Genomic DNA, 22,768 nt, shown 5'->3' with positions numbered 1-22,768 from the left:
TGCCCCCTGGTTATCCAGGATATACCAGGATATACCAGGAGCACTGAATGGAGACCATAAAATATCTATCTTCCCCTCCAATACCCTAATTTCCACCACCAATGATAACAAAATTCCTGGAAAACAAATCATCCCTCATTTTAAAAAGAAATAACCACATGTCGCCCATCCCCTTTGGAAGTTGGGGAAACACACACCATGGCACAGGGCTACAAGGCCCGAGTGGCCAGCTGTGCCTGTCACAGCAGCAGCCACACTGACCAAGGGCCGAGCCGGGCGCTGTGCTTAGCACGGTGCATCCCCCCATCCTGTCCTGATGCCACTTTCTGTCCTTAGAGGGCGTGATGCGTGTCTTCTAGCCACCCACGTCCAAACGCCAAGCAAGGCTTCCAGCCAGCCTCTGAGGGGCACCCCTCCCACAGGCACGCTCACTGCCCAGAGGACAGGGCCCTGGGTGATGCACCAATCTGCCAGCACCACACACAGTCGGGGCCCTCGGTGCACTCTCCCCAGGGTGGCTGGGAGCAAGACACAGAGAGGGTCAGGCTTTCATCCTCTCTTTGCAAGTGAAGATTTCTTCTCCCAAGGAAAGAGGAAAGCACAGTGGGAACAGTCTGAAGGCAGACCCATCTGCTCCGACCTTGTCACTTAACCCCCTGCCCCAGTTTCCACATCTGTAAAGTGGAGATGACAGCACCTACCTCTCAGGGTTGCCGGAAAGGGAGGGATGCCTGCCATGTGCCAGCGAGCTGTGCTTTCCAAGCTTCTCCCAGCCTGGAGTTTGGATGGTGACATGGACACTGAGGGACATCCCAGTATCTAAATCCATTTGGTTCTTGAGTTTTGGATAATGAGTAGCTAACTTTGGGAGGTCAAGGATACCAACCCTATCTCAAAAAGTGTATCCACATCTTTTCAGTACAGATAGTGAGTTTGGATAGTTAGCCCTCAATCCATGGCCGCTCCCATTACCATCAGCTAGTGCGGGAAGTGACTGAAGCCAGTAACTGGCATTACCCACATTCATCCCATGAAGCAGGTGACAATAGCCTTAAAATGAGGAAACTGAGTCTCAGGGAGGCTCACGCAGCCCATAAGTCAGATTCTAAGTGACATGCGCATCACTCTGGAGCTTTTGCCCTTCACCATGAGTCTGCACTGACTTCTTCCCCATTTCTGATCGACTGAGAAAAATGTATATATACCTTCAAAAGGCAGAGCTGTCGGGACTGGTAACTCCAGAGCACTCTGGAGAAGAAAGGCAGCTAATCCGTTGGCCTTCACCGTGGCAAGATCAAGGAGCCTTCTTGCCTATGAGAAAAGCAAAAGCCATTATTTTTCCAGAAAGGCTGATGGAGAGAGCATGAGGGTTTCTACTGGTTACCTAATTACATAGACATCTCTCTTCTACTACAATAAAATGCTAAGAAAGCAGCCAGAAAGCAATACGGGACTAAAGAAGTTAATATAGAATTAGATGATGAATTGTACACACACGTCCAATCTGACATCCTCTCAAAACCCACGGAAACAGTGAATAATTTACAAAAAAAAAAAAAAGATAAGACATAAACCTATAAAGATAGGAAGATCAGGAGAGAAGACAACTGCAACACAATTCTGGAATCTGGAAACCATTTGGAAGAAGGGTGATTTCATCCAGTCTCATGGCTGGAGATGCCATCTCTGCTCATGATTCCCAAATCCGCATCACCACTCTGGACAGCGCCTCTGAACCTCGGACACATACTCGGACTGCCTCCTTGCATCTATCTCCACTAGATGTCTCATAAACGTCTCCAACTTAGTAACCCCAAACCAAACTCCCAATCTACACACACACACACACCCCTACAGCCTTCCTCATTTCAGCGAATGTCAACCCCATTCTTTCAGTTGCTCTGTCCCCAAATTTTAGAGTCACCCTTGAAATCTCTACTCTGCAATCCATCAGCAAATGTACCTCCAGAATAGTGTTGTCATATATCACGTATTTCATTTAAGCAAATATATCCAAAATATTATCATTTTGATATGGAATAAATTTAAAAAATTAATGAGTTATTTTACATTCTTACCTACTAAGTCCTTGAAATCTGGTGTGTATTTTTCACTTACAGAATCTCCATGTGGACCAGCCACGTTTCAAATGCTCAGTGGCCACATGTGACCACACATTGGAGGGGCAGCTACAGAGCCCCACTTCTTACCCTCTTCTCCACTTCCATCCTGGTCTAGAGCCACCGTTACTACTCACCTGGAAGACTGCAAAGGCCACCTAAATGGGCACCTTGATCCCAACAGTCTATTCTCAATACTACAGCCAGAATAATCCTTTTAAAATGAGCCAGATCATATCATTCCTCTGTTACAAGCGTCCCATCAGTTCCCCCAGAGCAAAAACCCAAGGTCAACTGTAACCCACGGGGCTCCAAATGGACCAAAACCGCTGCCTGTAACCATCTGGACCCCAGCTGCTGCTCTGATCGCGCCCCTTACTCCACTCACCCTTGCTCACCAGCCTCCTGCTTCTTGGAAACACCAGGCACTCCCTCCTCTGGGCCTGTGCCCTGGTCGCCCACTCTGCCTGGAATACCCCTTCCCCCAGCTCCCTGGATGCCTGATCCCTTCACCGCCTCCAAGTCTTTGCTCAGATTTCACCTTCTCAGTGAGAACACCCTGAGCACTCTATTTAAAACTGCAATCACTTACCACCCCTCTCCCAAGCTCTCCAACCCCATACCCCACTCTATTTATTCTCTACAGCACTTACCACCTTCTAACATCTCTGTAATTTGCTTCGTTTTGCTTATTGTCTATCTCCCCCTTGCCCCCTGGAATGTGAGCATCTCTAGGACAGGGATCTCTGTTTGTTGAATCCCCAGCACCCAGAGTGTCTGGTACAGAAGACTTGCTGAATGGCTCAAGGACTTGCTGAATGAATGGGTGGTGATGGAACCAGAAGATCCCAGAAAGCCAAATCCTAAGCCAGCAATGGGGAAGCTAAAAATCACACAATGTACAGCTCAGAATCTGTGAAAGACTTTGGAACCATCGTATCAGGTACCCCTGGAACTGAAGGAAATTAGTAAAATAAGGAGGATTGGGTCAAAATGGTTTATGAATCAGACTTCTAGTTTCCCTCCCCCACTCCTAACAACTGGCGACTGACTGGCCCTTCTCTGTCTTGGCAAAAGTCTGGAAGTTTATGTTCTGGAAAGGGTAAAACAGAGGGTCTCGAGTGTAAGACACTGGGCATAATGAAGGAGATGGGTATCGCACTCAAAACAGAGGGTTTAAATGATCAGGTACAAAATAAGTGCAGAATGCTGAGGCACCCTCACCCCATCTCCACCCCCACCCCTATCCCCACCCCCCCAGCCCTCTTATCCCCTGGGTTCTCAGAACTCTGGGAATCAGGCCTTTACTCCCAGGCAGAAGTTTGTGAAATCTACTCTGGGAATGCAAACAACCCAGGAGGAAAGTTCTAAAGACTGACACCATCTTTTCCCAAAATGTCTACACCCCCTAGAGAAGTTTTATCCACATGCTCGGCATTTCCAATAACTTTTAAAGTCTTGATTTCAACCAAGAATTATAATATACCTAAAGAAAGCGTCTAATATGGGAGACAATGACCAAACAATTGGTGGTGGGGGGCGGGGGTAGGGTGGGGAGAGAACAACTTACAGGCAAAATGTTTATGCAGAGTAAAAAAAAATTCCCAAAAAACAAAAACCTCTCATCACAATCCTTAACTAAGAGAAGGCATTGCATCCATAAAACAAGAACAAAATGCTGTAATAAAAGAGCATTCAAAAATAACGCTTGGAAATTAAAAGCAAGATAGCAAAAATGAAAAACTGAATAGAAGAGTTTAAAGTTGAGAATATCATATAGAAAGTAGAGCAAAAAAGACACAAAGATGGGAACAGGAGAGAAACATAAGAAAATTAGAGGATCAGTCCAGAAGTTCTAACATTCAAACAATGGCAATTCCATAAGGAGAGGAGAGAGAAAATGGAGAAGAAGAAATCATTGATAAACTAATCAAGAAAACTTCCCAGAACATAAATACATGTGTTTCCAGACTGAAAGTGCTTATTGGGCGCCCAGAACATTGGAGGAACACCAAAGCACATAACTGCGAAATTTCCTAATGTTAGAGACCAAAGGAAAATTTTACAAACTTCCAGAGAAAGTTACATAAAATGGTTATAGAATCCTCAGCAACAATGCTGAATGAGAGAAAATAATGGAGTAAAGCCCTCAAAATTATGAAGGAAAATGATGTCCAACCCAGAATTCTATACCCAGCCAAAGTATCGATCAGGTATGAGGGAACTTTCAGACAGGTAAGGGCTCACAAATTTTAACCCCCTTAGATTCATTCTAAAAAATTTATTGGAAGATATGCTCTAACAAAAAAGAATAAAACTAAGAAAGAGAAAGACATAGTATCCAGAATACGGGAGACCTGACATGAGAGGAATACGAAGGGAAATCTCAGGATGATGGTTGAGCACCACAAATAGTCACCTGTCCAGATGACAGCAGTGTGACTTGAGACTCATACATGCTAAGGGTAGGTATCTCCTAGATGCCCTGATTCTTATCTATATGGGACTTATCTTTACCATGGGCTAATATCATTCCTTCTCTCAACACCTGCTGCCTGGGTCAGCTGAGGACACTCATGTGACTCCCAGAAGTGTTTAGCCTTAAACTCTTCCTGGGAGCTGGAATAGCCTTTGGCAAGTATAGAACTGAACATACGGAGTAGCCCACCTCCTCTGGCCATATGCCAGCTGGACACAGCACTGACCCACACTTGGCCCTACCAGATCCTCCCGCTGTCATGATCCCTGAGCTTCCTGGGAGTCACTCATGACCTTGACCAGTGACTTCCCCAAAGAGGCCCTTATAAACTCCCAGGGAAGGTGAAGCCAGAGCACGTCCTTGAGACCCTGTTCAGCTTCAACAAAGAAATTCATTGTTTAGGAATTTATTTGCAAAGGTGCTGAAACTATACATAAAAGCAAAGGATTAACACCAAAACCCAGCTAGGCTTTACCTCCGGCAGAGACGTTAAAGGAAGGACACTAGTGCTGGTAACCTGGGCAACGGCAACATGTTTAAGCCATATAATTGGTACATTTACCAATTAAAAAAAACAAACAAACATGTTTAAGTTGGATGGGAGCTTGATGGGAGTTAAGCAATTCAGAGCTCAGACTGACACCCCAGCCCTATCAACTTTAGCAATTGCATGAGTCAGACAGATAGTTGATGTTACAGCTTGAGTGTTTCCAGCTTTCAGTTTCCTCACAACTGTGAGGCACAAGTGAGCAAGATTTCCACACCAAGCCCATTATTTCATGGCTGAGAAGGAAGAGCACAAGCTTTGGAGTCAAACAGGTCTGGATTCAAATTTTAGCTGAGCCATTTCCCACATGGGTGATTTGGAAGTTTCCTCATTGTTAAGTAAATGATGAAAATTATTCAGTGAACTTACCAGGGAAGACTGTTGTGTGGCTTAAATGAGATATCTGTATGAGCTGACAGTGCCTGGCACCCAGCAGGCACTCATGAAATAAATGGGAGCAACGGGCATTCTAGAAATTAGTGCTTTAACCTGCATTTTGTCCATTCCACCGAGGTTTTCAGCCCCCAGCCTGCAATCGATGACAACTACCTGCTTATAGGAAAATCGGCCAGCTTATGAGAGCATACAAGACAGTTCTGGATTGGGGGGATGTGCTATTTGGATATACCACAAGTGCCACCCGCAGAGCTACTGAATCAGAAAGTCAGCCACAGAAGGAAGGCCAAAAATCAGAGAGTCGTAGAATACCAAAACTCAAAGAAGGCCCAGAGGGAGCTGGATCCTACAAATTCAAACCTCAGGCAGTCCAGTCCCTTGTAGTCTCCCACAACCCTCAGCTCTCTTGCCCACCATACTTTCTACCCACTCAGCTTAGTCCCAGCTCTCAATCTTTGCTTTTTCTATCTACTTTGCTCTTTCCTAGATGGATTCTCAGCTCAATAAAATTCAGCCTTTTCTTCTTTTCTTATATAAGCATTTAAGGTTATAAATATTCCTCTATACACTGCTCAAGCCGAAACCCATACATTTGGATAAACTATTCTCATTATTGTTTGATTCTGAACATTTTCTGTTTTCCATTATGATTGCTTCTTTGACCCAGGAGTTTTCTCATTTTCTCTTCTTCACCCATCCAAATACTTCTCTGTTCATATTCTCTCTCCTCTGGGCCCCAGGAATCTAAGCCACCTTCTTTAAACCCCTTCTGAGCATCTGGACCAGACCACACTGCTGAACACCTGATCAAAAATAACCAGACACAATCTTGTAAGTTTCCCACATGGGCTGATTCAATCCCTCCAACAGATCACAAAAGGCACCAAGGTAGGGATTCTAACTAACAGGCTCAAGAGGAAGGTGCTCAGGGTGTACTTATAGTTTTAATGTGCACTAATTAGAGCTACTGAATCAGAGCTCTACAGAGCACCACATTGGCTCAGTAAATATTCAGCCACCTTAAGCCAGCTTTAAAACAGCCTTTAATATAGTTTGGCTTATTTATCAGTCTCGACTTAGGCTTACTTTAACTCACATGGACACCAAATATACTCCTAAAAAATAGACAAGAATGAAACCTAGTAAATCCTTCAACCCAGCCCATTCTAACATTGCAATATAATTCCAACTCATTCATTCATTCATTCAAGAATTCATTTATTTAATGAACAAATACATATCGAGCATCTACTACATGCAAGGCATCCTGAACACAAAAAGCTTTAAGTCAGAGCGTGGCATGTGGTAGACCCACATATGTTCTAGCCAAATAAATTCATGGTGAAGAATTAGTCAAGACACTAGGTCCAAGACTAGCCCTTTCATTAAAACTGTGACCTTACTCACACCACTTCTCTGGGCCTCAGTTTCCCCATCTCTAAAGTGGGATGTTAATGCCTGCTCCATCTGCATCACAGGAGGCCTGTGGATCATCGAAGTTTATAAAATGTTTTGCAGCAAAGTAAAGCAAAGCACCCAATCAACACTTTTCTGTTCCTGCGGTCTCTGCTGAATCTCTTCAGTTTCAGAGGTAGTTTTATCCGAACTCTGAATGTCTATGATCTAATACAATTTCGTATCAGAAATCCTATGTGGACATTGAAACTATGCTAGTACATGGTGTGCTATATTAATTGTTAAATGGATTTAATATTATAGAGTGTTATACTCTGTTGAGCAGTTAATGTAAAACAGTCAGCAATAAAAGGGTACAAGTGCCAAATGTCATCCACAACAGGAACAATATCAGCCAATGGTATGTTAATGAGCGCTTACCGTGGGCTGTACACAAATTAACTTGGTGGGTTCTCCCCATATCCTCACAGGACAGGCATGATACAAGTATTATCAATGTTTTATCGATGTTTTCACGGTGGAGGAAACTGAGACAGGCGTGATGAAGGGTGCAGAGGAGGTCACCGGGGCTGAGCCGCGAGCCCACCTCATTCTGGCTCCAGAATCCCAGGCCTGAGCCACCGCACAATACTTTCTTTCATCAGAAGAGGTATACTGCAACACTCACCTGCCCAGCTACCTTTGTAGGGTGATCCCATGGCCCGTATTACCCCATAGCATTGACTTCACAAAGGCTGACTGGTCGTGGTGATGAGTCACCCTCTTCTTATGAATTGTTTGCCCAAGAGGGAACTGACTTACCCGCTGGGACGATGTGAAGATCGGCAGCCGGATTCCATCGCATTCATATTGGCTGATGAAGCCCTGCTCCCGAGCGAGCCCCAGCACGCCTTCCACGTGGCCATAGAGTCTCCTGATGATGGCTGGCCGGTGGCTCTGCAGCTCACGGGCCGGATGAGGCGAGTGGGGGTCCCAGCGGCCACACAGCTCGGGGGTCTTGCCGTCAGCCTGGGCCTCCTGGATGGCCGCAATGAGCTGCTCACCGCCCCACGCACCCTTGCTCCAGACGGTGTCAAGAAGGCGCCTGGCCAAGAGAGAGAGGGGCTGGCCCAGCAGGCTGAGGCTCTCGTAGTCCTCCCAGGAGAGGACTTCCCAGGACAGCAGCCAGTCCAGGACGTTCTCGAAGCCCTCCAGGGACCCCGAGATCAGCAGTCCCACAAGCCGGCTCCGCTGCGCCTGGAAACCCTCCTGGGTGCACATTGCACAACCTGGGGAGGAGAGCGAGGTCAACGCAAGGACTTCTCCAGAAGCCAGGCAGGGGGCAGGTCAGCCCCATCCTGTGTCACCCTCACACATTCTCCAGTCACACAGAGAATTTAAAGCAGCCAGAAATTAAAGTAAGACTCCCGTAACCATGTTTGATCCCTGCTTGAGATCCTATCAGGGACAATGTCTTCCAAAGGGATAAGGGAATTAATTCTCTCTGACGCAGGTTGAGAGGGCTCTTCCACACTGACCAGATTCAGGCCAAGCAGCTCTCCCCAGCAATGGCTAATACTTATCAAGTTCATACCACTACGTGCAGAAGCCGTTCTGAGTGCTTTCCTATGAGAATTCATTTAGCCCTCCCAACCACTCTGAGATAGGTACTATGTTCAGCCCATTTTACAGAGGAGGAAACTGAGGCACAGAGAAGCTAAGTGACTTTTTCAAGGGCTTGCAGATAGATGAGGTGGAGCTAGGATTTTGAGCCCAAGCAATGCAGGTCCACAATGCATGCCTTTAACTACTTACATATGGGTCCCCGATAGTGACCCCCAAGCTCATCCCAGTGCACTCGTACATCTGCTACCCTGAGGGGCAGACCATAATGCCATCAGAAAGATCCAACCCAGGTGGAGGGAAAATAAGGATGCAAACTCAGTAGTTTGGAAGCTTACAGGTGCAGTGTCCACTATCAGCACTGCCCCCGCAGACTCTCCTCTTGTCCTCAGGCCCTTACTCGCCTCACCTACCACCACCACACATTACCCTGCCACCTGAAGACGCAGGGATTGGATATTTTAGAGGAAGTGACTGGTAGGAACTTCAATGCCTAGGAGGGTCCCGGGCAGCAGAGAAAATCTCCCGAAAATCTCCCAGCATGGTCCATTCTGTGACTGTCATGGGACCCCAGGGATAAGGAGCTGGTGCAGTGCCCAGAGAAAATGAAACTGAAAGGGTGTAGGGATGGAATAAGCAAGAGGAATGTGAACTTTGTTTTATAAAACAGGGACATTCTGAGACACTCAAGCCCTGTCCCAAGACGCCCATCTTCCTGTTGGTTGTTGATGTGTCTCTCTCCCTGCTTGGCCCACGAAGCTGGGTCTCATCCTTCCTGGCATCCGTAAGCTTGGCACAACATAGGCTCCATGGGAATGTTCATGCATCAATAAGCCGCCCTGGGAGGGGAGGGGCTGGAACACTCCGTGCCCTTCCTCATACACTGGCCAAAGTAAGAGAAAGGAGGAATCTCCAACTCGGAATGTTGCCAACATGCAGGCTGGAGGCTTGGTGTGGGCCAGATGGGGAAACTGAGGCAGCAAGCTTGCCTGCGTGTCTGACAGCTTGGGAGGGAAGATGGTCCTACTGCAGAGGCTGCAGTAAACCAGGAACTAAAACAGCTCTCCCAGGACAAGCAGGTCTTCCCATGCTCCCTGCCAAGAGGGTGGGGACGGGGGAAAAGAGGGCAGGAAGGAGTAGGTAGAGCTGCGGGCTCAGTGCCGGAGGGGTTCTCAGCCAGGGAAACATCTCCAAGGCTGTGGCACCAGCCCCCTCCACCGCCCATGCTTAGGGCCTGGGGAGAATGCCCACCCACTGTGAGAGCAGCACATGTCCTCTGGCCCAAGGCCTGGCAGGCAAGCACCATGCACCCAGAGGATGCCTAAGGAGGGAGAACTGCTCTTCCCTATCTCTGCCCGGACCTCCCTGCCCCCCATCAAAGCCCATTAGGCTTGGAGGGGCAGGCATGGCCAAGCCAATGTGGGCAGGCCTGCAGCAGGAAGGCAAAAGCCAAGAGGCACAGGGCTGGCAGGCCTGGATCTGTCCACAGACCCCACCTCCAGGGGAAACCCACCAGGACAGGCCAGAAGCTAGGGTTGGTCAACCCAGCCGTCCAGAATTAGGAAATTCTTGGGCAGATCTGGCCAAACCTCGTGCATCCGCCGTGACCCTCACTTAGCAACCCTGCTGGGGACACAAGGCACACACCCATCGATGTGTTCACCCACCAGGAAGCAGGGGCACTTCCCAAACACACCATGTCTCTGTCCATGGCAGGCAGACAGAGGCTTGAGCCACACACCCAGGCTAGTGACATCAGGGCTCTGCAGAGGCCAGGAGGGACAGGCTGGCCCGAACCATGAGGTCTGGAGCTCTATCCCCCTGCTGGCAGCTGGAAAGTTCCATCTCTGTCCTGGCCTTCTGGAAACCTCAGAACAGGAAGAATCCCTAAGGGCCAACTCGGCCAGCACCCTGCCTCTGAGCAGGCATTGCCCTGTCTCATCTTAAACATCCAGGGAGGAGGACCTGGCCTTCTTGCCGTCTTCACCAGCCAGCTTGAGAAGTTCCTTCTTAGGGCTAGCTTAAGTTTCTCCTACTTCAGTTTCAACAGACGGAGGGAGAAAGTGGAGGCTTATCCCTCATCTATTTCAGAAAAACTAAAATCCTGCCCCCTGTCCTTTATTACCTGCCTTTATTACCTGTCCTTTATTATCTGCCTTTATTACCTGCCCCCTATCCTTTATACCTCCCCTCTTCAGAGTAAATAAATCAGCCTATCCATTGTCTTCTCATACATACTTTAGTTTATAACAATTTTGGAGTCACTACTGTCCTTTCTCCAGGAAGGTGCAGCTCTGTGCAAAGAAAGGGCAGTGGGTACCTCTTTGCCAAAACCGAGGGTCATGCTTGACCCCAGGCCCATTTCTGAGCCCTGACACTTCCTTCCTTCCAGAGACCACAAGGTGGGCCAGGCTTTCTCTAGGTGGGCCACTGCTTTGCCTACAGGCTGACACCCCAGGCCCCTAGATGTGCAGACAGGAGAGGAAGGGAAAGCCAGGGAAGTTGCCCTGGCTCTTAGCTGGGGGCCATCCCTCTCCCCTCCCCAAGCTGCCATTTCCCATCAGCACACAGACACACTGTCAGTTCTCCCTCTTAAGAAGTAAAGCCTCTCTTGACCCCCTGCCCCTTTCGGCTACACCCCCATTTCTCCACCCTTCTAACAGCAGGGTCTGCTGCCTCAGCCCACCTCCCAGGCCCCGCCACCCCTCCCGGCCCCCACCACCCGGCCGAGACTGCTTTTGTCCAGGTCATCAGCCACGCCACCTTGCCCAATTCGCAGCAGTTGTCTTGCTCACTCTACCAAAGGCACCTGTCATAATTCCTGCCCCTTCTCCTTGAAGCACTTTCCTCCTTGGAGCCCAGGACGCTCTGCCCTCTTCCTTTTCTTGGCAGGGCTCCCCGCGTGGACGCTGCTCTTCTCCCATCACTCGCTCTCTAAGTGAGCTCCCCAGCTCTTACGGCTTTGCCTACTAGCTATGTGCGCTGACACCCCATATGTCGTTTCCTGCTTCCCCTCCCCCCTCGACTTTTCTCAGCTGCCTACTGGACATCTTTACATGGGTATCTAATAGGCAACCCAAACTTAGCCAAGTACAAGACCAAACTCCTGGCATCCCCATATTAACCGACAGCACCTCCAAACGTCCAGGGGCTCAGGCCCAAAGCCTGACTCCAAGCCTTCCCCCGCATCCCAAATCTTATCAACCCTACCTTCAACGTACATCCCAAATCTGAAAATCTGATCATTGCTCATCTCCTCCATGCCAGGGTCCAAGCCCCATGGTCTCTGCTCTGAATAACGCAGTGGACCTCATTGGTCCCCTCCTTTGGACCTCAACACTCTGCAGTCTATCCTCCACCCCACAGCCACATGAGCTGGTGAAATCGATAGCTCCCATCACACTCAGTGAAAACCATAGTCCTCCAGGGCGCTACAGAGTGGACCCCACCCCATCCGACCCCTTACCTCTCTGAACTCGTTTCCTATCAATCCCCCCACCCACTCCTCACCCACCCTGCTCTGGTCACACTGGCTTCTGCCTCAGGGCCTTTGCACACGCTCTTCCCTCCACTGGCACACTCTCCCGCCCCCAGACATTGACCTGGCTCACCCCTCACCTCCATCAAGGCTTTGCTCGGCTGTCACCATTTCAGAGGGGCCTTCCCTGACTAGGCTACATAAAACTGCAGTACTCCACCCTCGGACCCCCATCAACCTTCCCTGCTTTCTTCTTCCCCATGGCACACTCCTCAGCACCTGACACACTATGCATGTACTTATTTGATTACTGTCTGACTCCTTTCAAGAATGCAAACCCCATGAAGGCAGGAAATTTTGTCTGTTTTCTTCACTACTGTATCCCCAGTGTCTCATCCGATGCATCAATCAGGATTTTTTGAATAAAGAAAAGAATTTCCTCCTCATGGCTCCAGCAGGTAAAAGTGGAACCACAGGCTTTAGCTGAGCGCAATGAGAACTGCAGGACTCCTAAGTAATGAGATCCCTGTCACCAGGCATATGCAAGAGCGGCTAGGCCAGCACCCAGCAGGGATTCTGCACTGGGTGGGAGGAGGAGGGCTAGAGGAGGTTCCTTCCAGCTTCAGATCCCTACGTGCAGAGAGGCAAAAGGGGCCTTAAGTCACCAGCAAACTCAGGGACCCCGGGTGGCCCCGACAGAGTGATCGGGACAAGGCAGCAGAGGCTGTGGGAATGGCACTCTGATCTTCACCAGGGACCAGGGGAGGGGTGGCAGGACAGGCTTTCCCCGCCAAGGAACAAGGACCCTACAGGAAGCCAGGCCACATCTTCTGGGGAAACTGAGGCCACGGGCAGGGAGAAGCCAAAGGGCTCCAAAAAAGGGGAGAGAGGCAAGGGCAACCTCAGAGCCAGGGGTCTAGCCATGAGCCCTGCCCAAGGGGACCTGGGGGAGCAGAAAGCTGTTCCACCAACCCAGGGGGCAGGGAGGAGGGTGAATGGCTTGGCGGACGTGGTGCTGGGCAGGAGATGGGGGGTGAACAGGAAAAACTAGGAAGCAGGAGACTCCCTGAAAAGTTACAGGGCCAGAGCGGGGCTGGACGTCATCCAGGCACTCTCCCGCCTACACCCACCCACTAACAGGTATGGCGAAGATGGAGAAACTGCAGTCCACAGAGAAGAAGGGCCTCCGCAAGGGGTGGCCCCGGCTGAGTCCCTGGCACTCTGGTCTCCCCACTCCCAGCCTCAGGACTTCACAACCTGAAGGTTCTGCCCCCACAGCCCTGGTGACCCCCAAGTCACAGCCCTCTCTCCAGATGTCAAGGGATCCTGGGGTCTGTGGGTCTCAGCCCGGAGTCTCAGCCTCGGTAGCCACAACCCGCCAGGGGACTCCCCAACCTCGAAACAGCCCCTTTCCTCTGCCCCTCATTTATGGCCCCGACTGTCCCCAAGGGGAAACCGAGGCAGACCCTCCCCAAATCCAGAATGGCTCTGAAGCCAGGCGTCCGAATGCCGGGGGCGAGACCCTCGGCGCCCACGCTCTTCTCCCCGCCGCCCGGGCGCTGCTGAGCGCACGCCTCGCGCCCGGAGCGAGCACTCACCGCCGAGCCGCCGGCGCCCCGAATCCTCGGCCCCGGCCCGGGACGCGTCTCCGGCCTCCGGCTCCAGCTCGGGCTCCCGCCGCGCTTGCGTGCGGCTCCGTCCCGCCGTGTCCCCGCCCCGGGGCGGCCCCACAGCGCGGCACCCCGCCCCGCGCCCTGCGCGCCCAGGCGGGCCACACCCCCGCGCCGCGCCCCGGACGGCGGAGCTCACCCGGGACCCGAGCGTGGCCGCGAGGGCCGGCAGGAACGGGGCCAGGGGCTGCCGGCAGGGCTGGGCTGCGCGGCGCTTGCTGTTGACCTTGGTCGGGGTGTGCTCCTCCCTGGGCCACATTTGAACCAGGAGGGGTCCGGAGAGGAGGCCCTAGGGACACACCCCCCCAAAACATAGCCACACTCGCACACGCGGTGACATCCTGTTGGTGCCACGTTAACCCAGACACCCTTTGGGGAACAAGTAAATCAGTTTAACTAGAATCTAATAGCACGGTTTTGTTTCCATTAAATTCATTTTTTTATTTCCTATTCTTCAGAGAAAGTGACACCACTTTGCCCTTTAAGGTATTAATATCTATGTTCCTTTTAAAACACTTGTACCTTTTTTTTTTTTAAGTGAAGTCAGTTTCAAGAAAAATAAAGAAAATAACATGTACTGTGTATCATACTTCCGGTGTACCAGGCTTTACATTGATTCGCAGAGAGAACTGACTATTATTATTCCTAATTTTCAGGTTGAGAAACTGAGGCACAGTTTCTCCTGCCCCAAATTTCAAAGTCATGACAGCAGAGCCAGGACCTGCCCCCAAGGTGTCTGACACCAAAGTGTGTGTTCTAACCACTGCCCTGCACTGCTCCCATGTAAATACCTGCACAGGTGGCGCTTGCTGCATCAGAAGGACTAAATCTACCTCCAAGAAAACCATTCCAGATGGGGGACAGATCTACCCACAAGGTTGTCTATAACAGTGAAAGGCTGGAAATCTCCTAGATGTCCAATCCTAGATGGCTTAGGAAAACTGCAGAGCATTTAAACCTGGAGATCTCAATCGCCATGCCTTCTCTCCTACCCCCTCCCCACGCAACAACTAAGCGCAAATTATTCAGTTTGACTTTCAAAATGTAAAAAGAATGCAGCTGCTTCTTACCATGTCCACCATGACCACTTAGGTCCAAATCACCATCGTCTCTCCCTTGGATTATGGCAAGAGCTCCATGGCTGCAACTATAGTCTCTCTTCAATACAGCAACCATAGTCTGTTAAAAAAAAAAAAAAAAAGTGAGGAGGGGGGTCAAATTATGTCCGTCTTCTGCTCAAACCCCTCCAATGGCTCCATCTTGTTCAGAACAAAAGCCAAGTCCTTACTGACACTGTTTGGCACCCTGTGCCCTCTCCTATCCCTCCTTCCCTCACTCACTCTACTCCGGCCATGTAGGCCTCCTGGCCATTGCTGGGATATGCCAGACCCACTACCACCCCCGGTCTATGCCTTTGCTGTTTCCGCTGCTGGAATGCTCTTCCTCTAACATCCCCATGGCTCCCTCCTCCACCTCTTTCAGGTCTTTGGTGAAATATGACTTCCTCATTGATGCCTTCCCTGGATCTCTTGGGCACGATTGCAAACTCCCCCATCCTTTTCCCTGCATTATTTTGTATTTTTCTCCGTAACATACTTTATATTCTATTTATTTTCTTTGTCAGTCTCTCCCAGTTAGGACATGAGCTCCAGGGAAACACAGACCCTTCTGTCTCATTCATTACTTCATTCCAGAGTCTAGAACAGGACCTGGTAAGCAATAAATATTTGTGTGACTGTCCTAAAATGATGTAGTAATTCTAATAATAACAATGAATGAACTACTGCAACACACAAAAATACTGATGAATCTCACAGACATAATGTTGAGTGGCAGAAGCCATGTGCAAAAGCATACTTGCCATCTGCTATCCTTTATATAAAGTTCAGAAGCAAGTGAAACTAAGTGATAGGGGCCAGGATAAAGGTTACCATTGAGTGGAGGTAGTGACGAAGAAGGGGTACGAAGGGGGCTTCTGGGGTGCAAGTAATATTCTATATTTTGGTCTGAGTTACACAGGTATGAATACTTTGTGAAAATTCATCAAACTAAACACTTATGATGTTTGCACTTTCCTTTAGATTTCAATAAAGCTTTTTTTTGTTATTTTTTAAATTCAGTTTTATTGAGGTATATTCACATACCATACAATTATCCATGGGTACAATCAACTGTTCACAGTACCATCTTATAGTTGTGCATTCATCACCCCAATCTATTTTTGAACATTTTCCTTATACCAGAAAGAATCAGAATCAGAATAAAAAATAAACATAAAAAAAAGAACACCCAAATCACACCCCCCCCATCCCACCCTATTTTTCATTTAAGGGAGAGTAGAAAAATGGGGACTCATCCATCCATACACTGGATAAAGGGAGTGCAATCCACAGGGTTTTCACAATCACACTGTCACCCCTTGTAAGCTACATTGTTATATAATCGTCTTCAAGAGTCAAGGCTACTGGGTTGGAGTTTGGTAGTTTCAGGTATTTACTTCTAGCTATTCCAATATATTAAAACCTAAAAAGTGTTATCTATATAGTGCATAAGAATGTCCACCAGAGTGACCTCTCGACTCCATTTGAAATCTCTCAACCACTGAAGCTTTTTTTTTTTTTTAGTACAATAGCATTCATTATCTCACAGTTTCTGTGTGTCAGGAATATGGGTGTGGCTTAGCTGGCTCTTCTAGCCCCACTGACTAATAAGACTGAAAGTTGCTGGCTGAGGCTATGATCATCTTGAGACTCAGCTGGGGGTGGATCCACATACAAGCTCACTCACGTGGTTGTTGTCAGCCACTGAAGCTTTATTTTGTTTCATTTTGCATCTCCCTTTTGGTCAAGAAGATGTTCGCAATCCCGTGATGCCAGGTCCAGATTCATCCCCGGGAGTCATATCCTGCATTGCCAGGGAGATTTACACCCCTGGGAGTCAGGTCCCACGTAGAGGGGAGGGCAGCAAGATCACCAGCCAAGGTGGCTTAGTTAGAGAGGGAGGGCCACATCTGAGCAACAAAGAGGCACTCAGGGGGAGACTCTTAGGCACAGTTATAAGCAGGGTTAGCCTCTCCTTCACAGTAACAAGCTTCATAGGGGCCAGCCCCAAGATAGAGGGCTCAGTATGTCAAGCCGTCAGTCCCCAATGTTTGTGAGAACATCAGCAACAATCCAGGTGAGGCAGTCCAACACCTCTGCACTTCAGGGGGGCCTTGAATCTGTATTTTTATTCTTCACCCAAATTTCTTTAGGATGTGTTGCTATTTCATTCTAATGTACACAGACCTACCATAGCTCACTTTCTATTCAAAGTTCCATGTAATTGCAGTGTTTGAACAAACTGACTGTAGAAGTTATATGGTTTAGAAAATATAGATCTGACCCCAAATAAATATTTCTTCCCTTGGTCTCACATGGAAGTTGAAGTTTGAACACAGTCAGTTTCAACCATTACCCTTTGGCCTGATTTGCTCTAGTCTTAACCAGATCTGCTTTATTCATATGTCTAATTGAAGTCCGGGCTCTATTTCAGCTTTTTTTTTTAAGAGTTGCTGTATGTGTTAATACTGATATTCATATCTGCCGAGCTCTAGCTTTGAGTTTCAGGTGTCACACAGATACCCCATGTTCCAGAGACCAATCAGGTTATACATTAAGGGATCAACATCTCAGAGTTTGGAGATGGTCATTACAATTCAGGAATAGATTTGACTGCTGTAAGAGCTTACAATCTAGGGACCATTACAATAATCATTTCCCTGTTAGGCTGTGCTCTAAGATTTAATTCTGAGTTTACACATTGTAGTAAGTCCATATTGGTGAGGCATTATAGCATTTGCCTTGGTTTCTGGTGTACTTCACTCAACATGCTGTCTACAGGATCCATTCACCTCATTGCATGTCTCATAGCTTCACTCCTTCTCGTAGTTGCTCAGTGTTCCATTGTATGCATGCACCACAGTTCACCATTCTGTTCCTCAGTCATTGTACCCTTAGGCCACCTCCACCCATTGCAAATCATGAATCCTGCCTCCATAAACACCAGTGTGCAAGTGTCCATTCATGTCTGCTCTTGGATTTTCCAAATACATACTCCATAATGAGGTTGTAGGAACTTATGGCCCCACATACTTAGAATAAAGCTTTATTTTTACAAGATGCTATAAATATATGTTCATTAGCATGGAAAGATGCCCATAATATAATATCAAATTTTTAATGGGTTGCTTTTTGAAAACGATGTCAAAATATTCAGTGGGGAAAGATTTTGTCTTTTCACCAAATGATGCTGGATGGCCACATACAGAAGGATGAAGTTGGGCCCCTACCTCACACCAGCGACAAACAGTAATTGAAAATGGATCGAGGACCTAAATAGAAGAGCTAAAGCCAGAAAATTCTTAGCGGAAAAAGTAGGAGCAAACTTTCATGACTTTGGATGAGGCAATGGTTTCTCAGATATAACACCTAAAGCACAACAACCCAAGAAAAAACAAAAGACACTGTCAAGAATGTCAAAAGATAAGGAACGACAATCTAATAAGAACAGATAAGAAATTGAGGGTAATCTTAATGATATGGGAATGCTCAGGAATGACTATGGTTCGTTAATTTTCTTGTGGTATGCAGAAGCATATTGGAAGCAATGAAGTTATTTCAGGATACTTATTTTTCCTATTCCTTTGCTTTGTTTTGTTTGGAAAATTTTTTTGATAAATAAAGTTATTTAAAAGAAAAACGATAACCCACAGAAGGAGAGAAAATATTTGCAAATCATATATCTGATAATGGTCTAGTATCTAGATTAAAGAACTCTTACCATGCAACAATATTTGACAAACAACCCGATTTTTTTTAAATGGACCAAGGATTTTAATGGGTGTTCCTCAAAAACAAAAAAGATATACAAATGGCCAATAAACACACGAAAAGATGTTCCACATCGTTAGTCATTAGGAAACTGCAAATCAAAACCACATGAGATAACCACTCCATATCCAGTAGGTTACTGATTGCTAAAAACACAGATAATAACAAATGTGGGCAAGGAGGTAGAAAAGCTGAAACCTTCATAAATTGCTGGTGGGAATGTAAAATGGTGCGGCCACTTTGGAAAAACAGTTTGGTAGTTCCTCAAAAAGTTAAACATATACTTATCAATGACCAGGCAACACGCTTCTAAGTATATACTCAAGAGAATTGAAAACATCTTAACACAAAAACTGATACATGAATGTTCACAGCAGCATTATTCATGGTAGCCAAAAACTGGAAACAACTCAATTGTCCATCAACTGGTGAATGGATAAACAATGTGCTATATGTCCATGCAATGGAATATTATTTGGCCGTAAAAAGCAATGGAGTTCTGATACATGCAATGTAGGGGATGAACCTTGAAGACATTACACTAAGTGAAAGAAGTTAGACACCAAAAGCTGCATATTGTATGGTCCATATCTATGAAATATCTGGAATAGGCAGGTCCATCAAGACAGAAAGTAGATTAGATGTTGCCAGGGGCTAGAGGGAGGGGGAGATGGGGAGTGACTGCCAATAGGTATGGGGTTTCTTTTGGGGATGATGAAATGTTCTGGAATTAGATAATAGCGATGATTACACAGCCTTGTGAATATACTAAAAACCACTGAACTGTATACTTTAAAAGGATGAGTTTTATGGTATAAGAATTATATCTCAATACAAAAAAAAATGGGTTGAAAAAACATTCTGTGCAGCATGCTTCTATGTCTGTAATGAAATCTATAAACATGTGCATTGAAAAAGTCAAAAGACTATCCTTCAAAATTTATGATTGGATTATAAGTAGACTGTTTCAATTCTCTTTTGCTGACTTGTATTTCCTAATAAAGTATATTATTTATATAAAAATAAGTTTTAAAAGGTTTCTTTTCAATGAGTTAAGGAGCATCTATTACCATCTCCCAGTCTGCTGGGTCCTATGCCAAAGGCAGGCAGTGGGGAGGCCCCAGTGACGTTTCTGTACCCGACTGCCCTGGCCTGGTCACCAGCCAGGTAGTGCACAGAGTGTCAAGGGGATAAAGTCCCCAGGAGGCCCCAGGCCTGAGCCTTTCCTCGTTGAGACACCTTCTGGGCTGTGACATTGAAAATTCTCCGGGCTGCAGAGAATGACGGGAGAATCAATTGCGCCAGCTACCTGTGCCCAAGGGCTACCCCAGGGAGCTAGGACCGTCTCATGCAGACACAGGCTGAAAGGACCCTGATGGGTGCTACTGGCTGCTGACAGGTGGGTTCCCTGGACTTGTCCAGGCGACAGTTTCTATGCTGGTCCCCTGCTCCAAGCAGCTCTCCATGGGCTTCTCCCCTGCCCCTCACCGACCCGAGTCCAAACCTTTCCGCAAGCAGGCCCAATGAATCAATGAATGAATGGCTGTCCTACCACCCCTGCTTCCACATCCACTCAGCTGCACAACCTCCTCACAGCTCCTGCTACTCCCGCCTGTGCCTTCTGTTTACTCTGAGCCCCAGTGGAAGGCAACAGGGCGAGACAGCAGGGAGTTTAGACTCAAGCCACCCTGGATTTGAATCCCAGTTCTGTTCCTTTTTAGCTGAATGCCCTTGGGCAAGTTACTAACCTCTCTTGACCTCAGTTTCCCTAACTGTTTTAAGTGGGAATGGCAGCTTCTTAGGATCACATCAGGAGGGATACATATATTGGGCTTTGGCGTAATTCCTGGCACAGAGTAAGTACCAGGCACTCATTAAAACGAATGTTAGCATATATTAAACATTTACTGTATGCTAGGCACTTTACACCCACCCTTCGTGTGATCCTATCCAGCAACACCTTTATGGGATTGGTCTGGTCTTTGTCACCACTCTCAAAATGAGGAAACTGAGGTTCCAAGGGGTTAAATAATTTCCTTAAGGTGCCCCAGCTATGAGATGGTGGAGCTGCGACTTGAGCCCAGATGCTTCTCTACCTCTTTTGCGGGCCTTGCCCACCCTTCAATGCCCACCTCTTCTACCAAGGCTTCCTCCACTGCCCCCGCTTTGGAACTCTATGGGTGTTCTGAGCTGCCAAGGAGCAGCAAGCCTGTGCTCTCATTTGCCGTCACCCTAGGTGGTCTTCCGTGTCTGCTCATGCTCCGGTACTGTCTTCCCATAAGGTGTGTTCTTGAGGGCTCAGGGTACCCCTTGATTGTTGCCACCCTCAGCCTTGGGCCCAGTGCTTGGCCCAGGAAGGCTTTGGTGCTGGGGGGTGGCGGAGTGACGGGGGCTTAATTTAATCTCATGTTTCAATTAGGGAAACAAAATTCAGAGAAGGTCAGTGGCCTACCCAGGGTCACACAGTGAGTCGGGGCTGAGCCAAGGCCAAAACCCAGATGGCCCCTTCTCTCCATCACCCTCTCAGTCACTCAGTCATATTGCAAGTGCTTCTCCAGCACCCACTGCATTGGGTGCACTGTGCGAGGTGCTGGGGATAGAACACCAAAACAAAGTCCCTGACATCACAGTGTTTAGACAGGCAATAAACAAGTAAACAAACAAACAGAACAACAGCGGATCTTGACAGAGGGTCAGGGAGAAGGCTGCTCGGAACAGAGACTAGGAGGCTTCAAGTCAAACGATGAGAAAGGGCCAGCCACAGCCCTAGGAGAGGGCATCGCAGCTGAAGGAGCTGCAAGTGCAAAGGCCAGGGGGCATGTCCAAGCCACAGAGAGCAGGCCGGGAGGGCTGGGGAGCAGAAAGTGATGCCGGGAGGGCCACAGAATGAGGCCAGGAAGGGAGGCAAGTCATGGAGAGCCTTGTAGGCCCAGTAGGAGTTTGGGATTTACTCTGAGTGGGGTAGGAAGCCACAAAGGAGTCAAGGAGGGGAGACACATGCTCTGACGCTGAATGCTAGAGGAGGCCCGCTTTTCCCCTTCTTGCCTCCCCAGTGTCCCGCGCCACCTCCTCCTCGCCACCTGACGTCAGTACTGCAGTGAGGGGTTGGGGGGCTGCCCTCTCCTAAGCCCGTGACAGTGGCCTTTGCCCACACTTACCTGTTCTCTTCCACAAAGAGTGCTTTGTGTGGCAGAGCAAACCAACACCGGGCTGGCAACCCAGCGTGGAAGCTTCCAGTTACTCCAGTCCAGTCCTTCCTGCGCAGGCCAACACCTCCTCCAGGTCAGGGGGTTTCCACAGCGCGTCTCCTGCCCTCAGAAGAGGAAGTGGCAGCCACCACACACTCTTCCCCCGGTTCCTGCCTGCTGGGCGGAGGCTCACGCCAGGCCCAGGCTGCAGAGAAGGGCTCGGTCTGCCCTGGCGTCTCCCAGATTCCAGCGCAGAGAGTGGGGGAGAAACCGGGAAAGCTGCAGGACTCGACCCAGAGAGGGGAGGGGAGATGGCATCGCAGCCTGACTGCTCACAGAGCCCAGATCTCCGTGCCACACCAGCCCCTCTGCAGGACGGCGCGATGCGGAGATGGATGCTTCCGGCTCCTGCCCTCGAGGGGCTTGCCGGCCAGCAGGCCAGAGGCCCACTGTGCATGCCACTCTCCTTAATCCTGCCCACAAACACGTCCATACTTGGGTGGCTTCTCTTCTCACGACAGCGATGGCACCACAGAGCAGAGCAATAGGTGTTTCAGTAAATACAGCCAATAGGTAAACGTGGCAGACAAAAAGAAATCAGAACCCTTGCCTCACCCAATACAAAAAACTACTCTAAGTGCACTATAGAGCCCAATATGAGAAAGGCAAAATGCTAAAAATTTTAGAATAACAATAAATGCCAGTACTGGTACCGAGCTGACTATATATCAGCATTGCCTTAATACTTTGTACATCTTAACTCATCGTAAGCCTCACAACATCCTATGAGGTTCTGATGAAACAGATAAAGGGAAATTTCCACGACTCAAGGTATGACACTGGTTGTAAAGGAAAAGATGTGTAAAGTTGAGTACATTAAAGTTATAATTTCTACTCATCAAAAGACCCCATTGAAAGAGTGCAAATACAAACCACAGGATTTTGAGAGGCACGGAACCCAAATGATTATACAAAGGACACCTACATATCATTAAGAACGC

The 22,768-nt window shown here is 48.2% G+C and overlaps 1 protein-coding gene across 1 annotated transcript in view; it reads right to left on the bottom strand.

Moving 5' to 3' along the window:
- Positions 1-13,730, bottom strand: part of NOD2 (nucleotide binding oligomerization domain containing 2) — a 35,761-nt gene extending 22,031 nt beyond the window's left edge. The window contains exons 1-3 of the mRNA XM_037815694.1: positions 13,637-13,730; positions 7,760-8,226; positions 1,206-1,311 (exon numbers count right to left, since the gene is read on the bottom strand). Of these exons, the coding sequence (XP_037671622.1) occupies positions 1,206-1,311; positions 7,760-8,218 (565 nt within the window). The 5' untranslated portion in view covers positions 8,219-8,226; positions 13,637-13,730. The remainder of the gene's footprint in view (positions 1-1,205; positions 1,312-7,759; positions 8,227-13,636) is intronic.
- Positions 13,731-22,768: the final 9,038 nt, after the last annotated feature.

The sequence above is a fragment of the Choloepus didactylus genome, chromosome 22, assembly GCF_015220235.1.
Source record: "Choloepus didactylus isolate mChoDid1 chromosome 22, mChoDid1.pri, whole genome shotgun sequence".
NCBI classification, from domain to species: Eukaryota; Metazoa; Chordata; class Mammalia; order Pilosa; family Megalonychidae; genus Choloepus; species Choloepus didactylus.
Note: the sequence above shows the minus strand (reverse complement) of the source record. Positions and strands in the feature narration are given on the sequence as shown.